Source organism: Chrysemys picta, chromosome 3 (assembly GCF_011386835.1).
Source record: "Chrysemys picta bellii isolate R12L10 chromosome 3, ASM1138683v2, whole genome shotgun sequence".
NCBI lineage: Eukaryota > Metazoa > Chordata > Testudines > Emydidae > Chrysemys > Chrysemys picta.
In genome coordinates this window covers 7,629,584-7,653,563 of record NC_088793.1, presented here as the reverse complement: position 1 = coordinate 7,653,563, position 23,980 = coordinate 7,629,584, and the positions used below count along the sequence as shown (strand labels likewise).

The window sequence follows — 23,980 nt, the reverse complement described above, 5'->3', positions numbered from 1 at the left end:
CACCACCGGTTGCCAACCGTCCTCTCCTGCATCACTCTGGGAGCTGCCACAAGAGCAACTTCCTGTCCCTTTAGTGACGTGGAGGGGCTTTAAGCTGCCTACAGCTCCATGCTGAACCGCTACGGCTGTTTGGTGGGGGGCGGGGGTGTCTGGGCTTTGCACCACCTTGAATGCACAGTAGGATGGGTCTGGGTTGTAGCCCATGGGCCTCGCAGGCCAGGCCCCAGGGGTCCCAGAAAGAAAGAGATTCCACTGACCGCTGGCTTTGAGTGATGTCACAGGCAGCCAGGTACCGGCAACAGCCCCTGTGCCAGTGAAAACACCTCACGGCCACCCCCCACTCACTCACTGCACGGGTACGTATGTGTACACACACACACACACACACACACACACACACACACACACACACACACACTCTCTCTCTCTCTCTCTCTCTCTCTCTCTCTCTCTCTCTCCAGGAGAGCCAGAAGGCCACGGCACAAAATGCACCCGAGACACTGCACAGATCACGAGAAAGGAAAGAAATGCCAAGGCAGTTTATTTACAACGGTTGTATACAAAAAGACAGCTGGTGCCACAACTGGAACAGACTCCCTGGCCTCTTCCCCACCCCCCCCCCCACCAGCTCCCACAGCCAGATCCGGTGCCGAGCTGTTCTCTGAAGAGATGGGCCCTGATTAATTGCTCTCATCATAAAAGCTCCAGAGAGGCCATTTTATCAAGGCCCCTCAGTTAATCAATGCCCTAAAAGCCTTATCCGGCTGGAGTGGCCAGCGAGACCTCACTTGCTGGAAATCGATGTGGCGGGTAGGGCTCGGTCTAGCTGGAAGGCTTTGTCTGCAGGCCAGCTGCTCCGGCTCTCTGCCTTCTGGCTCAGAGCTGGCTGGACCGCACCTCAGCCTTCCTGTTTTTTCCAGGAGTGAGAGGGCAGGTCAAGCCCACCCATGGGGCTGTGAACGCCAGCATTGGCTGGTCTTTCAGTGCAACCCGACCCAGGGATCTGGCGGTCACCCCTTTCCACTATCTTCCTTCCTAATGTGCCCTTGGAACTCTGTAACAAGGAGGCATCCGTCATCTCCTCTGGGAGCCCACTCCACCGCCCAGCTTGGACGAAACCATTCTGAATAGCTATCTTCAGTTTTTCCTCACTTCCCTTCGGGACATCACTCCTTGTCCTGCTGGCCTTAGCGATAATTCTCCTCTCCATGGGCACTGCTAGCCTGAAGCTAGTTATAACCTGTGATCGGATACCCACCCCCGTCTTCCCTGGGTCTATCATCCGAGCTCCCTCAGTCCCTCCTCTTCTCTGCTCCTGGCATCAGCATCACTTCCGCTGCCCTGCACTGGATTCTCTCTAGCTCACCACAGAGCCGAACGTCTCTTCTCCCAGAAATCCCAGCCACAGGTGCCTTCTGCCCTCCCACTGCTTTCCTCACTCCAACCTGCAGCAAAATTTTCTGCTGCTCCATACCTAGAAAAAGGGATCTCTCATTAGAAGAGACATCCTGGGCTCTATCTGACAAATCCTCACTCTCAGGGAGATCAGAGGGATTTTGAACTTCACTTCACTGCAGCCAAACAAGTGTCTCCTACAACCAGATAACGCCATCCTAGGAAGCTATTGTTTCTCATTGGGGGGGAGAGGGTGGGAAACCTGTTAATTAATGTCTGACAATACTGAATTGCTGGCAAAGCATTATTTCCAAAAGACTGCAAGAGCTTCTGGGAAGAACAAAGCCAAACAGCGCCAGGCCCCCAACAGGCCTGCCATTAGAGACAGAAAGAAGAATAAGACCGAGACACGGAGAGGAGATGTTTCATTTGTATTAATGACCAAAGTTCATGGCAAACACAGAACAGGCTACACGCACCCCCGAGAGACGACTTTCCTGCCCACAGTTACAGAGAGATGCAGACAGGGCAGCCCCCTCCACTCAGCCCTGATCCCCAAATTAAAGTCACCCATGCTGTGCATCCCTCTCCCACCCCGTCATGTCACCTCCCCTAACAGCCAGCGTCACCGACCCTTTGTTCGTTTGGACTCTTTCTTGGACACTAATGATGAGGAAGTAAAAATGAAACCGTGGAGAGGATTGTAGACTTCCCAAACGGGGTGTGTCTATTCCCCCCCAGCCCTCCCCATCCTCCCTCCAACAAACACCTCCCTGCCCCATCTCTCTCCTCCCCATCTCCCCTCCCACCCCCAAAACAAATAGGATGGCTTCACTGGTCAATTCTTTACATTCACAAACAAAGCAAGCAGAGGAACTCCCCGTCATCGGTCGCAAAGCTTCACTGGCGCTGTCAGTCCAAACCGCCACCGTCCTGGCCTCTCTACCTGGAGGCTTCTTCCTTGAGCTCCTTGTTTTTCCGCACCTCTTCCGCATGTTTGTCCTGGGGAGAGGTGGAAGGGGGACCCTGTTAGCGTGCTGGGCTTCAGGACTCGAGGATGGGCAGTGACAAAGGGACTGCGGAGGGGTTTGACTGAGAGGCAAAGACAGAAAGAGTGTGGTGGCCCAGGTTCCTCCCTGGCGTAACACCACCAAAGCCACAGGTGTCATACTAGGGATGTGATTATTAAGGGCTGCAGTGGTGCCCAGACACAGATAGTCCTTGGCCCCGATCTAGAAAGGCAGAGCCAATCAGACAAGACCACACTGAGTGTCCCAGAGACTGCCGTGAACGTAGGGCATGTCCACACTGCAATTAAAAACCACTGGCTGGCCTGTGCCAGCTGATTCAGGTGCACGGAGCTCAGACTCCAGGGCTGTTTAATTGCAGTGTAGACGTCCAGGCTGGTACTGAAGGCCGGGCTCTAGGAGCCTGCAAGGTGGGAGGGTCCCAGAGCTCAGGCTGCAGCCTGAGACAAAACATCTACACAGCAATTAAACAGCCCTGCGAGCCCGCATCAGCTGGCATGGGCCAGCCATGGGTTTCTCATCGCATTGTAGGCATGTTCTTAGATTGGTCTTCTCTGTCTCACTCTCTTGGTCTCTGATACAAGGTGAAGGCTGCAGAAGGTGTTTGGAGGAGGGGAGTTGGTGGAGGAGCAGGACCTGTTTCACTGGAGTTGGGATGGATTTATTTATATATCTTCCAGAAGATATAAGAGGCCTACTAATGTTCAACGGCCGTGGCCCAGGGGGGAGTGTGTATGCCAAGGCCTCCTCGCTGGGTTGTATCAAAGTGCTGTCCTCTGTGGATGGCGCCCGGAGGGGGCGCTGTAACCCAGGAGGCGGGGAACTGCATATAGGGCAGCCCAAGGTACTGGGTTTAGGAGACAGGAGATGAAACTGAGGAAATGAACGTCTAGAATGAGCCATTGCCCAGGCTGTGGAATCTTCCTAGGGAAGGGCTGGGCGCCGCTTTGCTCGAGTCCTTACAAACTGGCCTGGACAAAGCAACGGACAAGATTCTAAGGAAGGACCCTGCTTTGCTCCAGCTGCTCTGTGCCTCAGTTTCCCCATCTGGACAATGGGGCTCATGGCACTGCCCTGCTGCCCAAAGGGAAAGACAGTAAAGACTGTGATGTGCTCAGATATGGGGCCATCGAAATACCTTAAACTGAGACATAGACCAGCCTGGATTGGCGGCTGGGGAACGGCCAAGAGGGAGATTCAGTGGGCGTGCCTCGGTGCGAGACGGAAAAGGGGGCCAGCAGCTGCCCTTGTGAGCTAGCCGACAAGCCCAGCTGTTTGTCCGTCTGCCTGGCCTGGTCTCTGACTCCTGTCCAGAACCGCCTGGCTGTCCCCGAGGGTCACCCTGCTCTGCCAGCCTGTTCTGAGCCCAAAGCCTTTCAGAGAGGCGCTGGAGAGAGGGATGGGAACTGCCATTTGCAGAGCCCCATCCCAGCGGTGGGTTTCTGGGACTGGAGTCTCCCTCCCAGGCAGGCAAAGGAAAGGAAAGGAGAGGAGAGAGATGGTGCGGTTACCAAGGACCACTTCCTTTCCATGGCTACAGGGGCAATTACTTAACACCAGCCCAAGGCAGATTAACAGGCAGGCGGTGGAGGGAAATGATCATCACTGAACAAAGGCAGCTGCCTTTGCCGGCCCTCTACAGCGCAGATCCCGAAATCTGTGCTACTGTAGTGACGGGAGTCAGGTTCCCAGGCAGCTCCCCCTCATTAGGCAGTGGCCCAATGAGTCACGTGGTGCAACTCCCTCCCCCCACAAAAACACACCCCATAACCAGCAGCTGCAGCTGGCCCCCTTGCAATTAAGAATAAAGCTGCCGAGATTAAAGAGAGCTCCGCGGGAACCAGCCCCCAGGGGAGCGGGGGACGGCCTGGCGAGGGAGGGGGATCTCAGGAGAGCAGGATTTAGTTCCCAGTTCTGCCACAGACTTGGCCTTGAGCAAATCACCTGGGCCAGCTTTGGAAAGGGGTGTAGGTGTTGCCTACGGAGCAGAACAAGGCCCAGCCCCTGGGTGACCTGTTGCCTAGCAGAACTTTCGGCCCTGATTTCGGTGGCTCCCTGCAGGGCCCAGGGGGATCATGAAGCCCCTAAAAAAGGGATTTTCCGAAGCCGGCCAGCCAGGAGTGAAATGCTGAGGAGGGGGCGGGAAAGGGGAAGGGGTAGGGGCTATGTGGCTGAGCTGGTGTGCCTGGCGGACGGGCCAGAGGTAGCCGCCTCCGGGTGGGATCCTCGTCCGTGAACTCTCTCCCGGAGTCAGACACCTGAGCCAGGTCGGCGGCGTAGATAGGGGCCCTAGCAGCCGAAAATCCTCCGCCTGTCTTCCACTCCCACGCTCGGCCGGCATTTCCCTGAGCGGCTGTCCTCCATGCGGGCGTGGTGCTTCCCCCCCTTATCTCTGGGGGGGGGGGTGCTGTTAGGCGGGACCTGAGCTGTAGCGCTGACAAGGTCAGTGGCACCAGTTTGGTGGACTTGAGCGCCTATCTGCCTGTTTCGGTACCTACATCCCTTTAAAAATCTGGCCTGTCATCGCTTTGGGCCTCAGTGTCCCCTTCTGTCCAATAACCCTGCCTCTGTCTTTACAGTCTGACTAGACAGGGCCTGGGGCCTGCCTCTTATTAAGTGTTTGTGCAGCACAAATGGGGCCTTGATCTTGGCCCCTCTGGGTGCTACTGAGATATAACAATACAGGACACCCCAGGGCACCTGTTGGGTGCACCGATGGCATCTTGCCATGCCCTTTCCTCGCAGCCCCGGGGCCGGCGCCCGGCACTCACCTTCTCCTGCAGGCGTTCCAGCATGGCGGCTAAGTGGGCCTCCCGGTTCTCCTTGTTGGACTCCATCCTCTGCGCCAGCTTCTCCTTGGCCGCCTTGATGAAGTTGTTGTTCTCCTCGATGGCTTTCTGGATGACCTCCCGCCCGTGCTCCCGCTTCTCCGCCAGGTGCTTCAGGAGCTCCGCTTCCTGGTACTGCACCCACAAAGCAAACAGGACAAGCCGGCTGAGCGCCGGGCGAGAGCCACGCAGAGTCCCGGGCCCGCTGGGGACAGCGAGGTGCCTGAGTCACGAGTGGAACCAGCTGTTCAGCCTGCGATACATAACCCCCGCTCCACCCCAGCCCCAGCTGCTGCCTAGGAGATTGAGGCCCAGAGCCTCAAAGGTACTTAGGCGCCTAACTCCCTTTGTCTATGTCCTTTGGGAGTTAGGCGCCTAAATACCTTCAAGGCTCTTGGCCTTAGTCCTTTAGCTCAAGCTGCGGAGACTCAGGCTCTTAGCGCCGACGGTTCAAAGGCCAGTGATGGCCACGGAGCCGGTGATTCCACAAGCCCATGCTACGTGCGAATGTGTTTTCCTGCCTCCAGCTTTTCACTCCAGCCCGGTTCTCGGGTTGGCCCATTCCAAGCGACGGGGGGAGCTTGCAGTTTTGGCCAGAAAGAATCAGTGCAAATTCTTCCCCCGGCCACGCCCCCTCCCCATCCCAGTGCACCCATGGGGGCCCGCTGGACGCAGTGGAGTCGCCCAGGGGTGCTGAGGGCAGAGCTTGGCATGGAGTTAAGGCATGCGAAGGGCGATTCAAAGGCTGGTGCGGAGTCAATCCGCTGCCCAGCAGAGCTCCTGGTGGCTGGGTCAGCAGTGGGTAGGGTTGCCAGCTTGGTAATATTTAAAAACCGGACACTCCAGCAGGAGTGCCGGAACCACCCCTGCCCTGCCCCTTCCCCTGAGGCCCCACCCCTGCCCCGCCCCTTCCCCCCCAAGGCCCCACCCCTGCCCCGCCCCTTCCCCCAAGGCCCCACCCCTGCCCTGCCTATTCTCCCCCAAAGCCCTGCCCCGCCACTTCTCCTGAGGCCCCGCCCCCATCCACTCCTCTTCCCCCCCCTCTCCCTGTTGCTCGCTGCTTTTTCCCTCCCCCAGGGATTCTTCTGCAGAGCCGGGGCTGGGAGGTGCAGCCACCCGACGCAAGTAGGAGGTGGCCCTGACTGAGTAGGGGCTGGCGTGGGTGATGAGCCGGCGCCTCCCCGCCTCCCCCACCTGCAGTAACTGGACTTTGAGTGTCCAGTCAGTAGAGCTGATCGGACACTGTCAGGTCCCCTTTTCGCCCAGACTTTCCGATCGAAAACTGGGCACCTGGCCACTGTAATGGTGGGGGACGCTGAAGACTGATCAATAATTCACATGCCGGCAAACCACACGAGGTAGCCAAGTGGCAAACGCCCACTCGGGGATGCCTTTCCGGGCTGGACGAGTGCCCTCAGCAGAGCGGCCCTGGAAATGGCGGAAGGCACTTGCCCATGGCTTTGCGCGGAGCCTGCCCTTTCCAGCCTACGGGCTGGGCTGTCCGGCGGAGGACGCAGGGCCGGGCGTCGTGAGTTCTTCACCCCGTGAGCCCACTGCATTCAACTGCTTCTCCATGGACCTCTCAGATACTTCCCAGAATCCTCTGCACCTGTTCCCACGCCGTGACGCACCAGCGCCCCAATGTGCCACGTTTCCCCGTGGCCTGTCTCCAGCCACACACAGCGTGAGCCCCGGGCGCCCTTCTGCCTACCTTCCGCCGCTCCTCAGCCGCCTCCAGCTTCTTCTGGATCTCCTCCAGCGAGGGGTCGCGCCGCCGGGGCAGGGAGGCGTTGAACTCGGGGATCCCGTCGAAGGACGGCGGCTTTAGGATCACCTCGAAGGACTGGCCCGAGGTGCGCTTGTTCAGCTCGATGACTTCCATGTCCGAAATGACGCACCAGGTGAGGTCGACGGTGTCTGCTGGGAGAGCGAGCGAGGGAGGAGTTACCGCTTGCACACTCACAATTCCTCCTGTCGCCACTCACACCCACTCACACACTCATCCTCCATAGCTACTCACACCTGCTCGCATACTCACTGCCCCCTGCAGCCACTCACACCTGCTCGCACACTCACCCTCCACAGCTACTCACACCTGCTCACACACTCACTGCCCCCTGCAGCCACTCACACCTGCTCGCACACTCACCCTTCACAGCTACTCGCACACTCACACTGCCCCTGCAGCCACTCACACCTGCTCACACTCACCCGCTCACGTGCACACCCACTTGCACACTCACCCCAACTACTCACACCTGCTTGCACCACTCACACTCTGCCCCCACCGCCATGCAGTCACACTGGCTCACACACTCCCACCCACTTGCACACCCACGCAACCCCTCTGCAGCCACACGCACACCATCCCCCACAGCCACTCACACCTTCTTGCATACTCACACCTGCTTGCACACTCACGGTCTGCCACCCCAGCCACTCACTCACACTCAGTTCCCCGCTGGCTGCTCACACTCACGCTTAATCCTCTGCCATCCGCTCACAGCAGCGCACACATACTCAGTCCCCCAGCAGCCATTCACACCCTCAATTCCCCAGTATTAACACACACACACACTCACACACATGCTCACGCACTCTGCATTCACTCACCCTCTATGCCCATGTTCACACCCCTCCTGGTTCATTCACCCCCATTCTCCCACGCTCCCCCCAGCATTCACACACATTCCCCCTTGCACACCGGCCAACGGTCACTCATCCATTTCCTCACCCCTTATCTTCTCATTCTCGCTCACACGCCCGCTTGTCTCAGGCTCCGTCACCTGCTCTGAGCCGACCCCCGTGCCAATCCATTGTTCAAAGCACAAAACCCAGCAGGTTTTACGGCTTGTCCCTGGCAAGGAGGCTGCGGGCTGGACTGGCTGACAATGGGCAGTGTGAACTCAGAGCGGGCCTGGCTGGGAGTACCAGGAGAGTGCTTAGCCTGCCAGGATACAGGCAATGCCCCTGCTGAGACATGGCCCTTCATGGGCAAGGTTCAGCTTAGAGCAGATAGAAATGAATCATGGATTATTATTATTATTATTATTTGGTCTGGAGGCTGAACGGAAAAATCTGGGGGGAAAAATTGGTTCCGTTCAAACTGAAGCGAATTATTTTGGTTTTTCTTGCTGAAATGAAGCACCGGGGAAAAAAAGAATTGAGTCACACAAAATGTTAAGTTTGACCCCAAAATGAAAGGATTTTTCGTTTTGTTTTAGTTGTTTTTGGGGGGAGGTGTTTTTCATCTCTTTCTCTCGCTCTCTCTTGCTCTCTCTCGCTCTCTCTTGCTCTCTCTCGCTCTCTCTCGCTCTCTCTCTAATTAGCTAAATAACAAACCATTCCAACCTTTCAGAAAAGCCTTTTTTCCCCACTTTTTTTCTGGCAGAAACTATTTGCTGAATCCAACCCGAATTCACTACAAATTTCGTTGACCTGAAAAATGTAATTTGGGTGAATTTGCTGTGAATCACACACGGGCTAAGGGGATGATGTCCCATTCCAGGGACTGATCCCCCTGGAGGATAACAGCCTACTACTGCTATTTGCCACACACACAAAAAATGCGCCCAGCTCTGGGAGTTGTGGTGGATCACAACCTCAACATGTGTCAGCAACGCGATGCTGTTGCCAAAAAAACAAATGCAATTTTAAGTTGCATTAACAGAGACATAACATGCGAGTCACGGGCAGTGATAGTACCGCTCTACTCGGCGCTGGGTAGGCCTTAGCTGAAGTACTGTGTCCAATCTTGGTCACCAATGTAGAGAAAGGATGGAGAGAAACTGGAAAGGATCCAGAGGTGAGCAACACAGATGATCAAAGGGACAGAATGCAAGGCATGTGAGCAAAGACTGAAGGAACTGGGTATGTTTAGTTTGGAAAAGAGGAGATTAAGGGGGAATATGACAGCGGTCTTCAAATACTTGAAAGGCTGCCATAGAGAGGATGGAGAAAAGCTGTTCTCTCTTGCCACAGAGGCCAGGGCGAGAGGCAGTGGGTTCAAACTCCAGCATAGCAGATTTAGATTCAATCTCAGGAAAAACGTCCTCACTCTAAGAGCAGAAGGACAATGGAGCAGACACCTGGGGAGGTTGTGGAAGCTCCTTCACTGGAGATTTTCAGAAGGAGGCTGGATAGCATCTGTCTGGGATGGTTTAGACACAACAAACCCTGCGTCTTGGCAGGGGATTAGACGCGATGACCCTTGCGGTCCCTTCTAGCCCTGTGGTTCTATGACTGTGCTTTGGAAATAGAAGATGAATCCATACAGGCTACAATGCAGCCAAGAGCCCAGTTTTCAGTATGAGCCAATCCTCGTGGCAATCCGGAAAGCCAGGCTCTCTGCCGCTTGGGACCAGCGCCTTCCACAGTGACCTAACACTGCGCGCCAACACAAGAACAGGAGGTGTAGGGGGCATGGCTGGTGGCGGGGGGAGCCAGCCACTCCGAGAGCGGTGATGCCCAATTCCCGCGGATCCTTGCTGTCGAGCATGACTGGGTCTGCCGACGTGAGTCACCTGGAATGATCCATCTAGTTGTGGCTTCCCTGAAATCAATCTGTGGAAACGCCCACCGTCTGCGCCTTGCATTTCTGACTCCCCTGCCAGTGGGAGCCGGAGCCAACGTGATTATTATCCTCTAGCGTCAGCCGAGCGGCCGCAGGGAGCACAGTGCTGTAGAAAGTACCTAGGAAATCATGCGCCCTGTCTCTAGAGCCTTACAATACAAATAAGATGAAGGGAGACTCGAGAAAGTTAGCTGCTCTCAGACAGGAAGAGACCAATGGGCTACCTGTTCCGGTAGCTTGTCTTTGACAACGGCCAATGCTTCATGCTTCCGACGCAGCGGAATTCCTTTGTACCTGAGGGAAGGGAAGGTGAATTTCTTCCTGATCCCATGTGGTGCTGTCTGTACCAGGAAGCATGAAGGTGGATGGCCCTGATCATTGTCTGTTCTTCGTCACGTAAATGCCCAGTGGGTTTTTTTTAAACTGTGCTAAGCTAATAGCAATTAGTGAGAGTGGGTTCTGCAGGCTAATTCTAGGCCAGGAAAGAAGGCGTTTGAGGAAATAACAGCAGATGCGACCAATATCCCTGATGTTAGTAATACACTGGCTAAAGGGGTGATGTCCCATTCCAGGCGCTGGCCTGCCTAGAGGATAACAGCCTCCTACTGCTACCAGCTCATGGAGGCTCTCCCTTAGCTGAAGCGGCTTTTGGGGCAGAAGGTGTGGGATTCAATCACCGCCCTGCTCTGGGTTGTGACGAGCCAGTTTGCTTTCCAGATGAGCTGGGTCTAGCTGATCTCCTGCCTCTGCCCTCCTTATTAAGGGATTTCCCAGCTGTTCCCGCGAGACGCTAGTGAACTCCTCTGGCGCCGAATGTTGTGGTGTAATTCTCCCTCCTGCCAGCAGGTGGCCCTCACCAGCTGCACAGCCCCAGCCAGGTGTGGAACCTTCTGGGTCAGCAGGTGTGAACCTCGCCCTCGGGGGCCCTTCCTGACCCAACCTGATGTTTGCTGTGTGGGGTACAGCTAGGGTGACCAGATGTCCCGATTTTATAGGGACAGTCCCGATTTTTGGGTCTTTTTCTTATATAGGTTTCTATTACCCCCCCCCACACACACACACCACCTGTCCCGATTTTTCACACTTGCTGTCTGGTCACCCTAGGTACAGCCAGGACAGGTGGGGACCCCAGGAGACCGGCTGTTTCCCCCACAGCAGGCCCTTGGTAATACCAGAAGGAATTAATGTGCACTGATCCCCCAACACCTCCCCGTCTCCTAACAGGAGCAAGCGTTGCGGGTGAGTGACCTACCTTCGTATTTATACGCTGGTTTGTTCAAGGGGTCGGCCAGGAAGCAGGAGCAGAACAAGGACACAAGGGGGAGCTCCTTCATCTTCTCTTTGTACGCTGCGAAAACACCGTTGGGAGAGTCAGTCTCCGCAGCCCCGGCTGACGGCCAGAGAATCCTACCTGCTCTGAGTCGCCCCGCACACGCCTCCCTGACCGAAATGCAGCCACCTCTGGGATGGAGCAGCTGCGGCTCGCTGATGCGGAGCAGCGCTGGGGGGCGGTGAGGAAGTTTGCCAGGAAGGACCCCAGAGCCAAACGCTCCTTGTCTGTCTCAAGGGGATGAACAAGTATATCTGAGGGCAGGGATTCCAAACCCGCGGCTCCAAGCCCTCCCCTGCAGCAGTAAAATAGGGGGGATGGTGGCTGAGACAGGTCACGTGCTGCTGAGTTGAGTAAACTTCTTTTATACCAACCGCTCCTCACTTTTCACACCTACTTGTCACGGCAATCGCACCTGTTAGCCACTGGACCTAAAGGCAGGCAAGCATTGCTCTCCCAGGGGAAACTGAGGCACAGCATGGACCAGGAACAGAGCCCCAGGAAGCCAGCGCCCTACCTGCTAGGCTGCCCTGCCCCCTGTTGGAGTTGTAGCAGCAAGGCTGGGTCTGTTGAGCTCTGCTGGGGTGAAGCAAAACCCCAGGGCTGCACCCCAGCATCAGGGGAAGCTGTGACCTGATCCCAGAGTGGTGGCAGCGGTGGGGAAAGGAGGAGGTGGCAGAGCAAAGCGGCATGCCTGGCATGTTCGACTGCATTGTGACACCCAGCCCTCCCCGCTGCAGCCCCTGGGAGCGTGCTGGGAGGCGTGGGCATTGCCCAGGGGGGCACCCGTCCAGGCGGGCATGCTCAGGGCGGGAGGCTGGGCCCATCTCTATCTGGGCCACCTCCTGCATCTTCTGAGTGGCAGGGGCCAATTTAATCAGGTGACTCTCCCAGGGAACTCAAAAGGAACAGGGCCTGGAGCTATTCTGGGGCTAGGGACGCCTCATTCTCCCCCTGCCCTGCACGTGGCTGATGGAGATGGAGGCCACCGCCCGTCCCGCAGGAAAGGGGTCAGGGCTAGACACCAGCTGTGCTCTCCCCTTCGTGCTAGCAGGTGGAGCGAGGTGCCACGGGTTGGGGGCATCTCACGGCGCGTCCGTACCGGCCAGAGTCATGGCACTCGGGTTCCTTCAGCAGGCTGGGAATCAAGTGTGGCCAGAAGCTTTGTCGGGGCCTGGAGGAGCAAAGAGACGAGATGGTTAGTGCTCAGCAGGGCTCCCGTTAGCCCTTCGGGGGAGGTGCTCCAGGCAAGCAGGGTGCGCGCACACACACACACACACACACACACACACACACACACACACACACACACACACACACACACACACACACACACACACACACACACAGAGCTATAAACAGCCACACAAGCCAGGATATAAGCACCCTTATGAACACAGATCCCACGCATTGCCACTCATAGGTACACAACACCCACACATGATCCATGGACACACAATCACACTCAGTCACACCTGTCTGGCCAAAATATACAGTGACTCACAAGCACTCATAAACCCCTCAACCCCGACGTGCAGCCCCCTGCTAGTCCACTCCTGGCACCCCACACCCCGCTGTGCCAGTGCCCCTCAGTCCCGATGTGCAGCTTGTCATGTTGTTCCAGTCCCCACCGCCTCGCCTTTTGCTGGTGCGCCTGACACATGCCCTGCCCCGATCACACTGGCCGAGCCGTATGTGGGGAGCCCAGCGCTGGCATAACAGGGACCATTGTAGGCCAGGCTTGAGGAGTAACAGCAGAGCTGGAGGAGGTGGGGCGGGGGGCAATCAGGACAATGCAAATGGTTCTTTCGGAAGCCAAACAAAACAAAGCAAAGAAAACAATGGCCACTGGAGCAGACAAAGCCGCTTTTCTTCCCTCCCTGCAGTGAAGGAGCCACTGAAACAGGGCGGAGGTCCCAGAACCAGAGCGTTAATAACGCCCGGCGCCCCTCAGAGAGCACACGCGTTCAGCACAGCAGGGCCTAGACGGGTCTGTGGGTCACATATTCCAGCTTCACTCGTTCCCCGCTTGAGACCAATTAATACGGGGGGTGCCCAGCCAGGCCCCTTGTCCTACCCGGCACCCAACCCTGCGTGGTGGGTGACAGTGGTCAGGGGAGTCTAATACTCATGTCTAATGCTACTCGGTGAGATTTAGTCATAACACAAAGGATCCCTCAGACCAGTGCCCGGGAGCTGGGAGCCTGGCCTGGAAAGACCCACTCGACGACTGGGGCATATGCCTCTGCAGTCATTTACCAGTGAAGTCATTTCTCCTACAGGTCTTAGGGGCACAGCAGGCGTCTCCCGGTCTTTCAGCCATGTGTGTGTGGCCCGCAAAATCTCTGCCACGTTACACAGCTGGTGCCTCTTGTGTTTGGAATCAGCGCCGTTTCGGAGCCCAGAGTTCAATTTCTTTTTCTTATGCTACGCCAGGAAGTGGCAAAATTAGTTCCCGAGGCCAAGAGCTCCCCTGGGGGTGAATTGGCTCAGGCCCTGAAAGGAAAAGGGGATTGATGATGGCACGTGCTGAGGACGCCGCCTGAACCCGTCTGCCCAGGTTCTGTGGTGACAAGGGACGTAAACGAGCCTCCGTCGATAGCCCGAGGTAGAAACAGACGCACAGACAGAGCCCAGCGACCACAGGCAGTGCCTATGGTATTCCGCAATAATGGTCCAACCCGCTGCACCTTGCAATAGTGACACTGTATTGTATGGCGCTGTGACTCTACTAAATAACCCAATACACGGCCCTTTCCAGCCTTCGTTCCCAAGGCTCTTTGCAAAGGTGGGTTAGTATTATCGCCACATTACAGATGGGGAAACTGAGGCACGGGGTGGTGACCTGTGCCAAAGGTCCCACACAGTCAGGGGTAGAGCTAGGAGTTAAATTGAGGTCCCCTGTGTCCTATCCCCACCCTTCCTCAGGCTGCTTTATCACGGGTTGCACATTTTTCCTCAAAACAGTTTTCTGTCAGAAAATGCCATTTTGATTCACCTGAAATTGTTCGTGAAATCGTATCGATTTTGACAACCTTTCGTTATGAAAACACGACCCGCCCTGTTTTGGAAATGTCGCTGCAGCCTATTCTGACCTTTTCGGAATGGAAAGTTTTGCTTTTCCGTTGGGAAACGGCTTTGTGTCTCGAAATTTGCTTTACTTTATATTTTGAAAAAGAATACATTAAAAAGGGTCAAAACTAAAACCAAATGTTTGAAATGTGCCGGAGACGAGACGTTTTGATTGACTAGAGTTTAAACAAAAATTCAAAATTTTGTTGTGCGAACGTTTTAGATCTTTTGTCCTGATTCAGGATGAAGTGTTTGTTTTTCCAATATTGCAGTGGTCTTCACAGAAAGGACGTCTGATTTCTGACAAGCTCTGAGGTGCCTCACAGCACAAACAATACCTGGTCCCTCTCCCCGCTTATGTAACATGCTGCATTGACAAACTGGGCATCATGTCCCGGTTTAACAAAAGATAGCAGCCTACTACCTCTACCTGCTGTTGGAGTTACTCCCTTAGCTCAGTTGGTAGAGGCTTGTCCTGAGGTTCAAGCCCATCTGATGACCTCAATTTAGGATTCTATCCCAGCACCGGTGCTTTCCCTGACCCCTAGTCTGTGACTGTGGATTGGATCCCGCAGGTTCTCTCTGCACAGGGGTTTCTTAAGCGGGCATGGCCAAGGTTGAGAAGAAGTGGTATGATTTCCCACCAAGAGCCTCATCCTGGAGCTCTTTAGATCAACTCTTTTCATTTTCAAAGCAAACACTTCCATACCTTTCTCCACCCTGCACATCAAAACAATTAGTGGCTGCAGCATCATACAAGCAACCCTACAATAACAAACCACCCACGAACAACCCTCTGATAAATAAATCAGTGAGTTCCACTCAGTAGGTGACCCTACAATAATAACCCAGCAGGGGCAGCCCAGCACTCCTGAGCGGCCCTACCGTAATAAATCAGTGTGAGCAATCCAAGGAGCCGCCTGCAATAGCAAACCAGCGTGTGGAGTCTGGCCTTTAATCGGTGCGCTCACACTGAACAGATCGCCACAACACCTTCTTCTCAGCCTGCCCTGCTCTGAGCTGGGACCTGCCCACCCCCATGATGGGAGGCCGGGCTGGCAGAATGGAATGTGTCCTGTACTGTCCCCGCCCGGGCACAGTGGATAAAATCAGGTGTTGGCCTCTCTTTAAATGGAACAGAGCTGGAAAAGGCGCCACAATTAAAATTCTTCCCAGAGGCCCCAATTCATTCCCCCAGCGCATAGGCCTTTATTCATCTACTCATCCCGCCGCCCCGCTCTCCCCAGCTCCGGCTAGTCTCTAAGCAGCATCAGGAAAGTGGGGGGTGTTGGACTAGCACGTAGCCCTGCTGCAGAACCCTCCTTCTGAGGATCTCAAAGCCCCTTGGATTGAATCAGCCCAGAGAAGTGGGGAAAGCATTTCAGCACCATCGTACACATAAGGGAAACTGAGGCACGGAGCAGGGACGGGTGGGTTTTCAATGTTAACCCAACGCCGTTCCCATTGAGGTCAGTCGTAAACATCCCGCTGGCTGCACCGATAAAACGCCCATTGACTTCGGTGGGAGCGGCAACGCTGAGTGGCGCTGGAAAGCCCCCGCCATGGCTAAGGAGTGGGGCCAGGACTTGAACTCCAAAGGAGGGCGCCCCGTGGCTGTGCACGAAAAGCCCCCGCTCAGCAGCCTGGCACACGCCGTTCTAGCCAAGACAGGGCAGTGCAGCCAGTGGTCCCTTCCATGAGCGACCGGGCGAGGCCAGGCGGGAGGGCGGTGCTAGGCAGCACAGGCCGTGAATCAGCTGGGAGCCAGAGAGAACCACATGGTCTGTCTGTGTCCAGCAGCCTCCATACAGAATCCCTATCAGAATCATTCCAGCCCATTCCCGTGTCTCTCTCTCTCTCTCTCTTCCAGGGGAAGCCCAGGCTGTTTGGGCCGGGACAGCACCAGCGCCCCCCAGTACAGGCCTCCTGGCGTTGTCCTGATGTTTCTGGGTCTCCCACACTCGGGGCGGGTGCAGCTGCCAAGTGCAGGGTGGAGAAAGGGCACACGGTCAGGGAAGAGCCTTTTGGGTCAGGATGCTGCCCCCTGCTGGAGTGTCTCACCAGAATCTGTGTGTGTGTGTGTGGCTCCGTTCAGGGCACGTGGTGGGCAACCCTGTGCTGCTCCGTTTAGCCTGCTGAGCTCCCAGCAGCCGGCCCGGCACACCCCACGCCTGGCTGGCAAACTCCAGCTGCCTTCGCTGGGTTCAGGCCCGCGAGGGCTTTCAAGGGCTCCACCAGGGAGGACCCGACTAAGGGATCGAAGCGCCGCCGTGATCTAGAGCAGCCGAATGCCAAAGCGCACCCGAAGCACGGGACTACCGACCCCTGAGCAAGGTGGGTTTGAACCCTGGGATCCCCGGTGGCTGGGCACCTGCTGTCTCCCCGTCATGGTAGGCGATTGCTAAGGGCAGTGCCGCAGATGCACAGCCGCTTCCCCCATTCTTGTCCAGCCCGTCCCTAGGTATCAACACGCATTTCACTGCCTAGCTAAGAGAGGGTGTTGGGTGTTTGACACCGGCATCTCTGGGCGAGGAAGCACACAGGCCGGACCAGATGAGCGGAAATGGTCCCTTCCGGCTGTGGATTCTAGGCTCGGGGTTCCATCCCTACCTCTGCCACTGCATTGGGCAGGTTGCGTGCCTCAGTTTACCCACCTCTGAAAAGGAAGTAATAAGAGTTACCTGCCCAGAAGGGAGGCTAATAATAGATTGAATGTTATAGATCTGCAGCTCCTTGGGGCCGGGGCTATACTATATGCTTGTAAAGCATCCAGCATATTGAGGGCCCAGACTTGCTGAAATCTCTAGGCGCTACCCAGGAAGGCTAATAACAGTGTATCGTTCGCTAGCGGTTTTTGTGCAAAGTTCCCAAAGTGCTCTGCAAAGCAGGGTAAAGCTCCCCACCATCGTTGTGACAAATGGGGAAACCGAGGCAGGGAGCTGTTAAGACTCTGATGCCAGCTTACATAAAAAGGCCATGGCAGAGGCAGGGCCAGGAGCCCCACCCTTCACCTTGCCAGGGCCAGGGCCAGGGCCAGACAAGACTTTTGTAATAAGGACTAACTCAACCCCTAAGGGTCAATCAAATCCAGGGCTTGGGCCGGGCTCAGTGAAAGGTCCAGCAAGGTCTGCAAGCTCTGGTTGAGTTCCCGGCGAGGCTGGCTCGATAGCTGGCTACTGAAATTCCACGGCGGGAGTGAAGCCCTTGACCAAGCCCTGGCTGGGATGATTTAGTTGGGGTTGGTCCTGCTTTGAGCAGGGGGTTGGACTAGATACCTCCTGAGGTCTCTTCCAACCCTGAGATTCTAGGATTCTATGACTCTAAACTACTTTCCAAGAGCTGTCAAGCCAGGGATGGGCTGTGCCCTATTGAACTGACCTGTTCCCATGTGTGCGACCAGGGTACCGGGAGCGGCAGCTGCCTGTGCTGGAGAGCAGCGCTGAGCCTCCTGCAGCACATGGGAGCGTGGAGGGGGCTGGTGCCGAATGTCCCGGATCCTGGCCCAACGGCACGCAGGGGTGCGCTGTAGTTGACGACCCTCGTGTGTGTGTTTGTGGGGGCAGGAGTGGGCTGCAGAGGAGAAATCCATTGCAGTGGGCCGGATACGGGGTCAGGTGAGGTGCCTGAGAGTGGGGTGGGTCTGTTGATGGAGGACGGGGTGTCATTCACTGGGGGGGGAGGTTGCAGGAGAGATGGGGGCTGCAGATGCATGTAGGCATTGCTCCAGGGTGTTAGCGGTTAAAGCAGCATCCTCGGTGCCACCTTCCTCTTGGCATGTGCAGTAGCTAAGTCACTGAGCTGGGATTGGCACAGGGATTGGATTGGCTCAGGGCCCCCGGTGGAGCCAGCTGTGGGCCCCTGAGTACCTCCTGGCATCCAGAACTGGCTCTAAGAACCAGCAGGTCCCGGGTCAACACTGCGCCATGTAAACAAACCCCGCAGCGGAGGGAAAGAGGAACCCAAACAATGGGCATGCCTCGTGCCAGGCCCAGGGAGCTGGCTGTGAGCCGGCGTGCTGACAACGGATGGATTGTTTCCTCCAGCTGGGGGAATGGCTGGGTTTGGAGCCATGACAGAATCGCTGGGCGGCTTACCGAGCCCCATCTGATCCCGCCTCTCGCCTGGGTCTGGGGCAGCACCTACCAGGCAGGTCCAGAAGCAGGGCCCAGATGGGGACAACTTTCCTCTTTAATAGCGAGGTCCGGCCAGGAGGTGACAGGCCCGGAGGGAGCGGCTTTGAGCAGTGCCCTGCTGGGATCACAAGAGAACACAGCAGGCAGGGAGCTAAGAACCCGCCTGCCACCTGGGGAAGCAGCAGAACCCAAGTGGATCTGCCCCAGCAAATCTCTAGGAGCCACCCAGCCTCCTTGCTATGGAGCCTGGGTTGGGGGTGGAGGCTGTGGTGGTGTGTGGGGGAGGGAGGTCTCAGAGGAAGGGGTTTCCTCCCTGTTTTGAGGGCTCCTATCTTCCTCGGTCTTGTGGGCGGCACGTCCCGGTCACCAAGGGCCCTGCACATTGTCAGAGGAATAGGAAATGACAGTAACCCTGCTGGCCACGCCAAGCTGGCTTCTAGCCAGGGCCCGTTAATGCCCAGAGATAGAGGATAAATGAGGTCACCTCCATGCACCTCAGAGCAGGCCTGCAGCTGCTAACCTGGCCATGGGCGCCTCAATCCCATCCTAGAGCTCCGCTTCCCGCTCTCCCAGTCCTGGGCTCTCCCATTCCCCACACAGCCCTGACCGGGCCCCTCACTCCTGACCTGCAGCCCCCCGGCTATCCCAGTCCTGGGCTCTCCCATTCCCCACACAGCCCTGACCGGGCCCCTCACTCCTGACCTGCAGCCCCCCGGCTATCCCAGTCCTGGGCTCTCCCATTCCCCACACAGCCCTGACCGGGCCCCTCACTCCTGACCTGCAGCCCCCCGGCTATCCCAGTCCTGGGCTCTCCCATTCCCCACACAGCCCTGACCGGGCCCCTCACTCCTGACCTGCAGCCCCCCGGCTATCCCAGTCCTTGGCTCTCCCATTCCCCACACAGCCCTGACCGGGCCCCTCACTCCTGACCTGCAGCCCCCCGGCTATCCCAGTCCTGGGCTCTCCCATTCCCCACACAGCCCTGACCGGGCCCCTCACTCCTGACCTGCAGCCCCCCCGGCTATCCCAGTCCTGGGCTCTCCCATTCCCCACACAGCCCTGACCGGGCCCCTCACTCCTGACCTGCAGCCCCCCGGCTATCCCAGTCCTGGGCTCTCCCATTCCCCACACAGCCCTGACCAGGTCCCTCACTCCTGACCTGCAGCTCCCCCAGTTATCCCAGTCCTGGGCTCTGCACACAGCTCTGCTGATGCACCTCAATCCTGACCGGCAACCCCCACCCCCCGCTATCCCTGTCCAGAGATCCCCCCACCCCAAAGCTCCTCAATCCTAGCCCGCAGCACCCCTTGCTATCCCAGTCCCCTCACCCCCGCGGAGGGGCCTCGATCCTGAGCCACAGATGAGCGCCATCGACCCTCCATATCGCTCAGATCCCCATCGCCTTGTCTCAGGGGCAGCCCAATGGCCCAGAGCCATAGAGACCTATTCACATCCCAGCAGGAGGAGAGTTTGCTAAACTACTCTTTGATCCTCTGGGTTTGGAGATCACAGAGGGCCCTGGGGCCACCGTCACCCCGTCTGGCCCTCTAGCTCTCCCATCAGAAACCACAAGTGCATTAAAACCCAACGGGTTGTCCCAGGCTACAATGGCAGGTGAGGCAGTGGGGCCAATACCTGTCTCATCCCAGGTTCTTTGGGGGGAAGGTCCCTCTCTTCTGCAAGCACCTGGCCTCTCTCCATGGAAACCCCTCTTTAAAACTCTGGACAGCCACCCAGCCAGGGCTTAGCAAAGAGCGCTCCTGTCCGGGGATGTCACACTCACCGCGATAGGCTGGGCCACACGGGCAAGGGGCTAGTGGCGGGGAGCGGTTTGTGCTGGTGTCTGAACACCAAACGTGTGTCCTTGCTGGACTGAATCCTGCTGCTGTTGCGACAGGTACTCTGGGAAAACCTAGACTAGCGAAATAGGTCAGAAGTCATTAACCCATCGTTCCCCCAACGCCCGGGCACCAAGCTAAGCCACGTGCTGGGGCAGCGTGGGCTTCACTTACCAGACCTACTGCCCCCCAACCCGGGCTGCTGCCTTTTCAGCTAAGGGGGAATTTCTCCCTGCTGCAGCCGTGCACGGGCTGATCCCATGTCAACATAGTTACAAAGGCTGGAGGGGGCTCTGACATTCTATGCGGCCCGGCCACCTTGATTGGAACCCCTCTGCTCCGATTGAAACGCACGTTCCCCAGCTGCTAATGAAGAAGTGCGCTGCAGGGGCCACGGGCTAGCCCTTCTGAAGGCCTGATTGAAGTGAACACTTGAAACAGGGGGGAGGAATAGCTCAGTGGTTTGAGCATTGGCCTGCTAAACCCCAGGTTGTGAGTTCAATCCTTGAGGGGGCCACTTAGGGATCTGGGAAAAAATCTGTCTGATTGGTCCTGTTTTGAGCAGGGGGTTGGACTAGACAACCTCCTCAGGTCCCTGCCAACCCTGATATTCTATGATTCCTCCCAGGCCCCAGTGGATGTGTGTCCATCTCTCAGCATTGCCACACAAATCTCCACGTTGTACCTCTTTACTCAGGAGAGGCTAAAAACTGGGATAGCCGGGGGGCTGAAGGTCAGGATTGAGGGGCACCAGCATCCCAGCTGAAAACAGCCCGTAGGCCAGGCAGTCTGCGGGGCAGGGAGCCCATCAGGACTGTGGAAGCAGGCGCTGGAGGTTAAAACAAGCCCACTGATGACTTCCAGTTAGTTTTGCTGGGAGCGCTGCTGTTTGCTAGACAGAGGCAGCAGCCGCCCTGCATAATGCCAGATGAGCTCATCTGGGCTGAACAATGAGGCGCCCGTGCGTCTGGAAGGGCTGCTGCGATTTGCCTGCACAGCCCTCCCCAGGTGGGGAAACTTCCAGCCTCCCCAGGGCTGGTTCAGCTTTTAAAAGCTCGATGCATTTCTTGGCCCTCCAGCTGCTGCCCAGTTCTCCTCTCTCTCACCTGCCCCTTCCCCATCTGAAATAAATATTTAAAGACATCACAAGGAAAGAACGTTTCCTGCCTCCATCAATAAAGCAGACTCCCCCCCCCCATTTCCAGCACTGACAGCACCCCCCGTCCCCTGGCTGGTTCCTCACGTCTCACTGCTTTCGTGCCTGCTATTCCCATCTAGCAAGGCAGGGGAAGCCTCTTTGGAATGCTCCATCTCTGGGACGTCCCACCTGGGAACCCCCGGGCCAGGCCCCTGCAATCCTGTCCCGCCCCAGCTGGCTCTCAGGTGGGGCTGCCCCCAAAGGCGACATCCTCAGGGCATGTTCCGGAACAGGGAGTGACCCTAACTGGCCCCACTCGGGGCTAGGGAGTTTTCCCCCCAAAGGTGGGTGGGGTGTGTGGACAGGGAGGCAGTGATTTGCAGCCAGATGGGAAGTGGGATCAGAGACCCGCCTGTGCTCTGGGTACAGCCCGCGAGCCTTGAACGCAGCGGGCCTGATCCTGATCCCACGTACACTGACTTTACCCCCATGTAAACTCACTTCAGTGGGGCTACTCCTCGTTTACACCAGCTGGAGATCAGAATCAGGCCCAATGCACCTATTGTGGGGTTGAGAAGGAAAGAAAGACAGAGAGAGAGAAACCCCCATGCAATCCAGTTATGGCTAGACAGATTAGTAGGAAAGAAAATGTCAAACATACAGAATGCAGCCCCAGAGTAAAGACTGGCCCCCACTTTTGAAAGGAAAGAACCAACCAGTGCATTTAGAGTTGGACTCACTGCACTTTCTCCCTGCCCGGATAGATGCACCCACCAGCTGGGCACAGGCAGCCCTGCTCCAAGCACAGATGAGCTCTGGGATGATGATAAGGAAGGAGCTGGCGCCCAGCTGTTGGGGTGGAGCTGGGCGTCTCTCTTGGAGTGGTCCAGTGGCTCCCACTCCTGGATGCTGCTACAGGCACCGGAGCCTGCACCTCGCCAAGCAGCAAAGCAAAGTGGGCCCTCCCAAGGGGTGAGGGCGAGCCAGCACGTGGGAGTCAGACAGGACGGACAGACAAAGAGGGAGCCGGCAGCTGGACGCACCCAGTGACGGGGAGCCCCTCTGCATGGGGGGATCGCGGCGCTTTCAGCCCCAGCCTGGGCTTTTAGGAGACACGGAATAGAAAGACGGCAAACGGTGCCAATGGGTTTTGTAAAACCCCCTCGCGCCACTTCCTCCCCATGGGATTGTCCTGCTAACCCAATGCCAGGCACAACCCACCTGGGATCCCAGGGTTCAAACCCCCACACTGGCCTCCCTCCTTGAGCTCTCGCTGCTTCCCCTGCCTTTGCTACTTACCCCCAACACCTGCTCTGGCTGTCGCTCCCGGTGCTCCTCATTCACTTAATGCTCCTAAGGGCTCCTGCCAGCATCAGCCCTGCTTGCCAGGCTCTCCCCATGACATCACCTCCGAGCCAGCCGATTGGCCGAGCCCAGGGCCTTTGCTGATTGGGCAGCCTCTTGTCAGGGGAGCAGGGATTGGCTGAGTAACTCCTTGCAGGCCAGGTACCCAAAGGATGATGTCACACAAAGAAGCTAGTTTCAACCTGGGGAGAGAGGCTGGGGGAGAGCAAAGCGGGCCGGAGAGATCCAGGGAGCTTTGGAGAACCCGATTAATGGACATTACAGGGATGCCCGAATGCACCAGCCAGGATCCTGCCCGCATTGTGCCACATGCTGAACTCGCCCCTACAGGGAGACACGATCCCTGCCCTGAAGAGACTCCAATGTCCATTAAACAAACAAAGAGACAGAGGGTGAAACATCAGCCACGTGTCACTCAATCCGTCACACACCCAACAGCGGGGTCAGATTCTCAGTGGTTTAATTCCCTTGCCTTCAGGGGAGTGAGACCTCCAGGGAACCCGACCCATACAAGATGGAAAAGACTATTTTGTCCAGGCTAGTTTTAAAAGTCTGAAATAACGAACCTTCCCCACTACCCCACAGCCCCTACCGCATCTCCCCAGGCGTTTTTCCTGCTGCTCTGGGTAAATCGTCCTTTTCTGAATTTCACCCCAGTCCTCCTAGTTACACCCTCCACGCTCCATCCTAAATCCTTATTATTATTTGTATTCCTGTAGCACTAGGAGCCTGCCCCACTGCGCTAGGTGCTGTACAAACACAGAACAAAAAGACGGTTATTCCCCACAGCGTTTATCATCTCAGTATAAGGCAAGAGACCACAGACAGATGGAGACGGGCAGCTGGGGAGTACAGGGAAATGATCAGACAATACTGGTTGGCGTGGCAGGCCATGGTATCAGTGCACCAACAGCCTGATGGTTCTCATTTTCTGCAGGCATCGCGGCAAAGGAGAGTTCTGAGGGACTGTCCCTATAAAATCGGGACATCTGGTCACCCTAGCTGGGCTGCAGGCCAAACCCTGGTGCTCTTGACATCAATGAGAATGTTGCCACTGACTTCAATGGAACCAGGATCTGGGTTCTCGGTACCTCTAAAGTGCAGCCACCTCTGGGGTAGGGAGCATCAGTTGGGTGAATAAGTGGCATGTAACCATGGCAGGGGAGGTGAAGAGACCATGCAGACCAGCCAGGCTCTTGGAAGGATGGGAGGACTGAGACAACGGGCTGTAGGGAGTTCAGAGGCTCCAAAGCCATCCCCTCTGATATGTGCCCTCCACG

The 23,980-nt window shown here is 56.7% G+C and overlaps 1 protein-coding gene across 3 annotated transcripts; it reads right to left on the bottom strand.

The window, feature by feature from the left end:
- Positions 1–524: 524 nt before the first annotated feature.
- Positions 525–22,750, bottom strand: STMN4 (stathmin 4). 3 transcript variants are annotated; one of them, XM_005308482.3, is made up of 6 exons: positions 22,635–22,750; positions 12,257–12,328; positions 11,077–11,172; positions 6,963–7,171; positions 5,195–5,386; positions 525–2,397 (listed from the first exon to the last, which is right to left on the bottom strand). In XM_005308482.3, exons 2-6 carry the CDS (start codon positions 12,267–12,269, stop codon positions 2,338–2,340), a joined length of 570 nt encoding a protein of 189 aa, XP_005308539.1. In that variant the 5' UTR covers positions 12,270–12,328; positions 22,635–22,750; the 3' UTR covers positions 525–2,337. The 3 variants fall into 3 exon arrangements, with proteins under 3 accessions (XP_005308539.1, XP_005308540.1, XP_065443516.1); XM_005308483.3 differs by having other exon boundaries at positions 6,963–7,168; XM_065587444.1 differs by lacking the exon at positions 22,635–22,750 and adding an exon at positions 21,837–21,895 and having other exon boundaries at positions 6,963–7,168.
- Between the last annotated feature and the right edge of the window lie 1,230 nt (positions 22,751–23,980).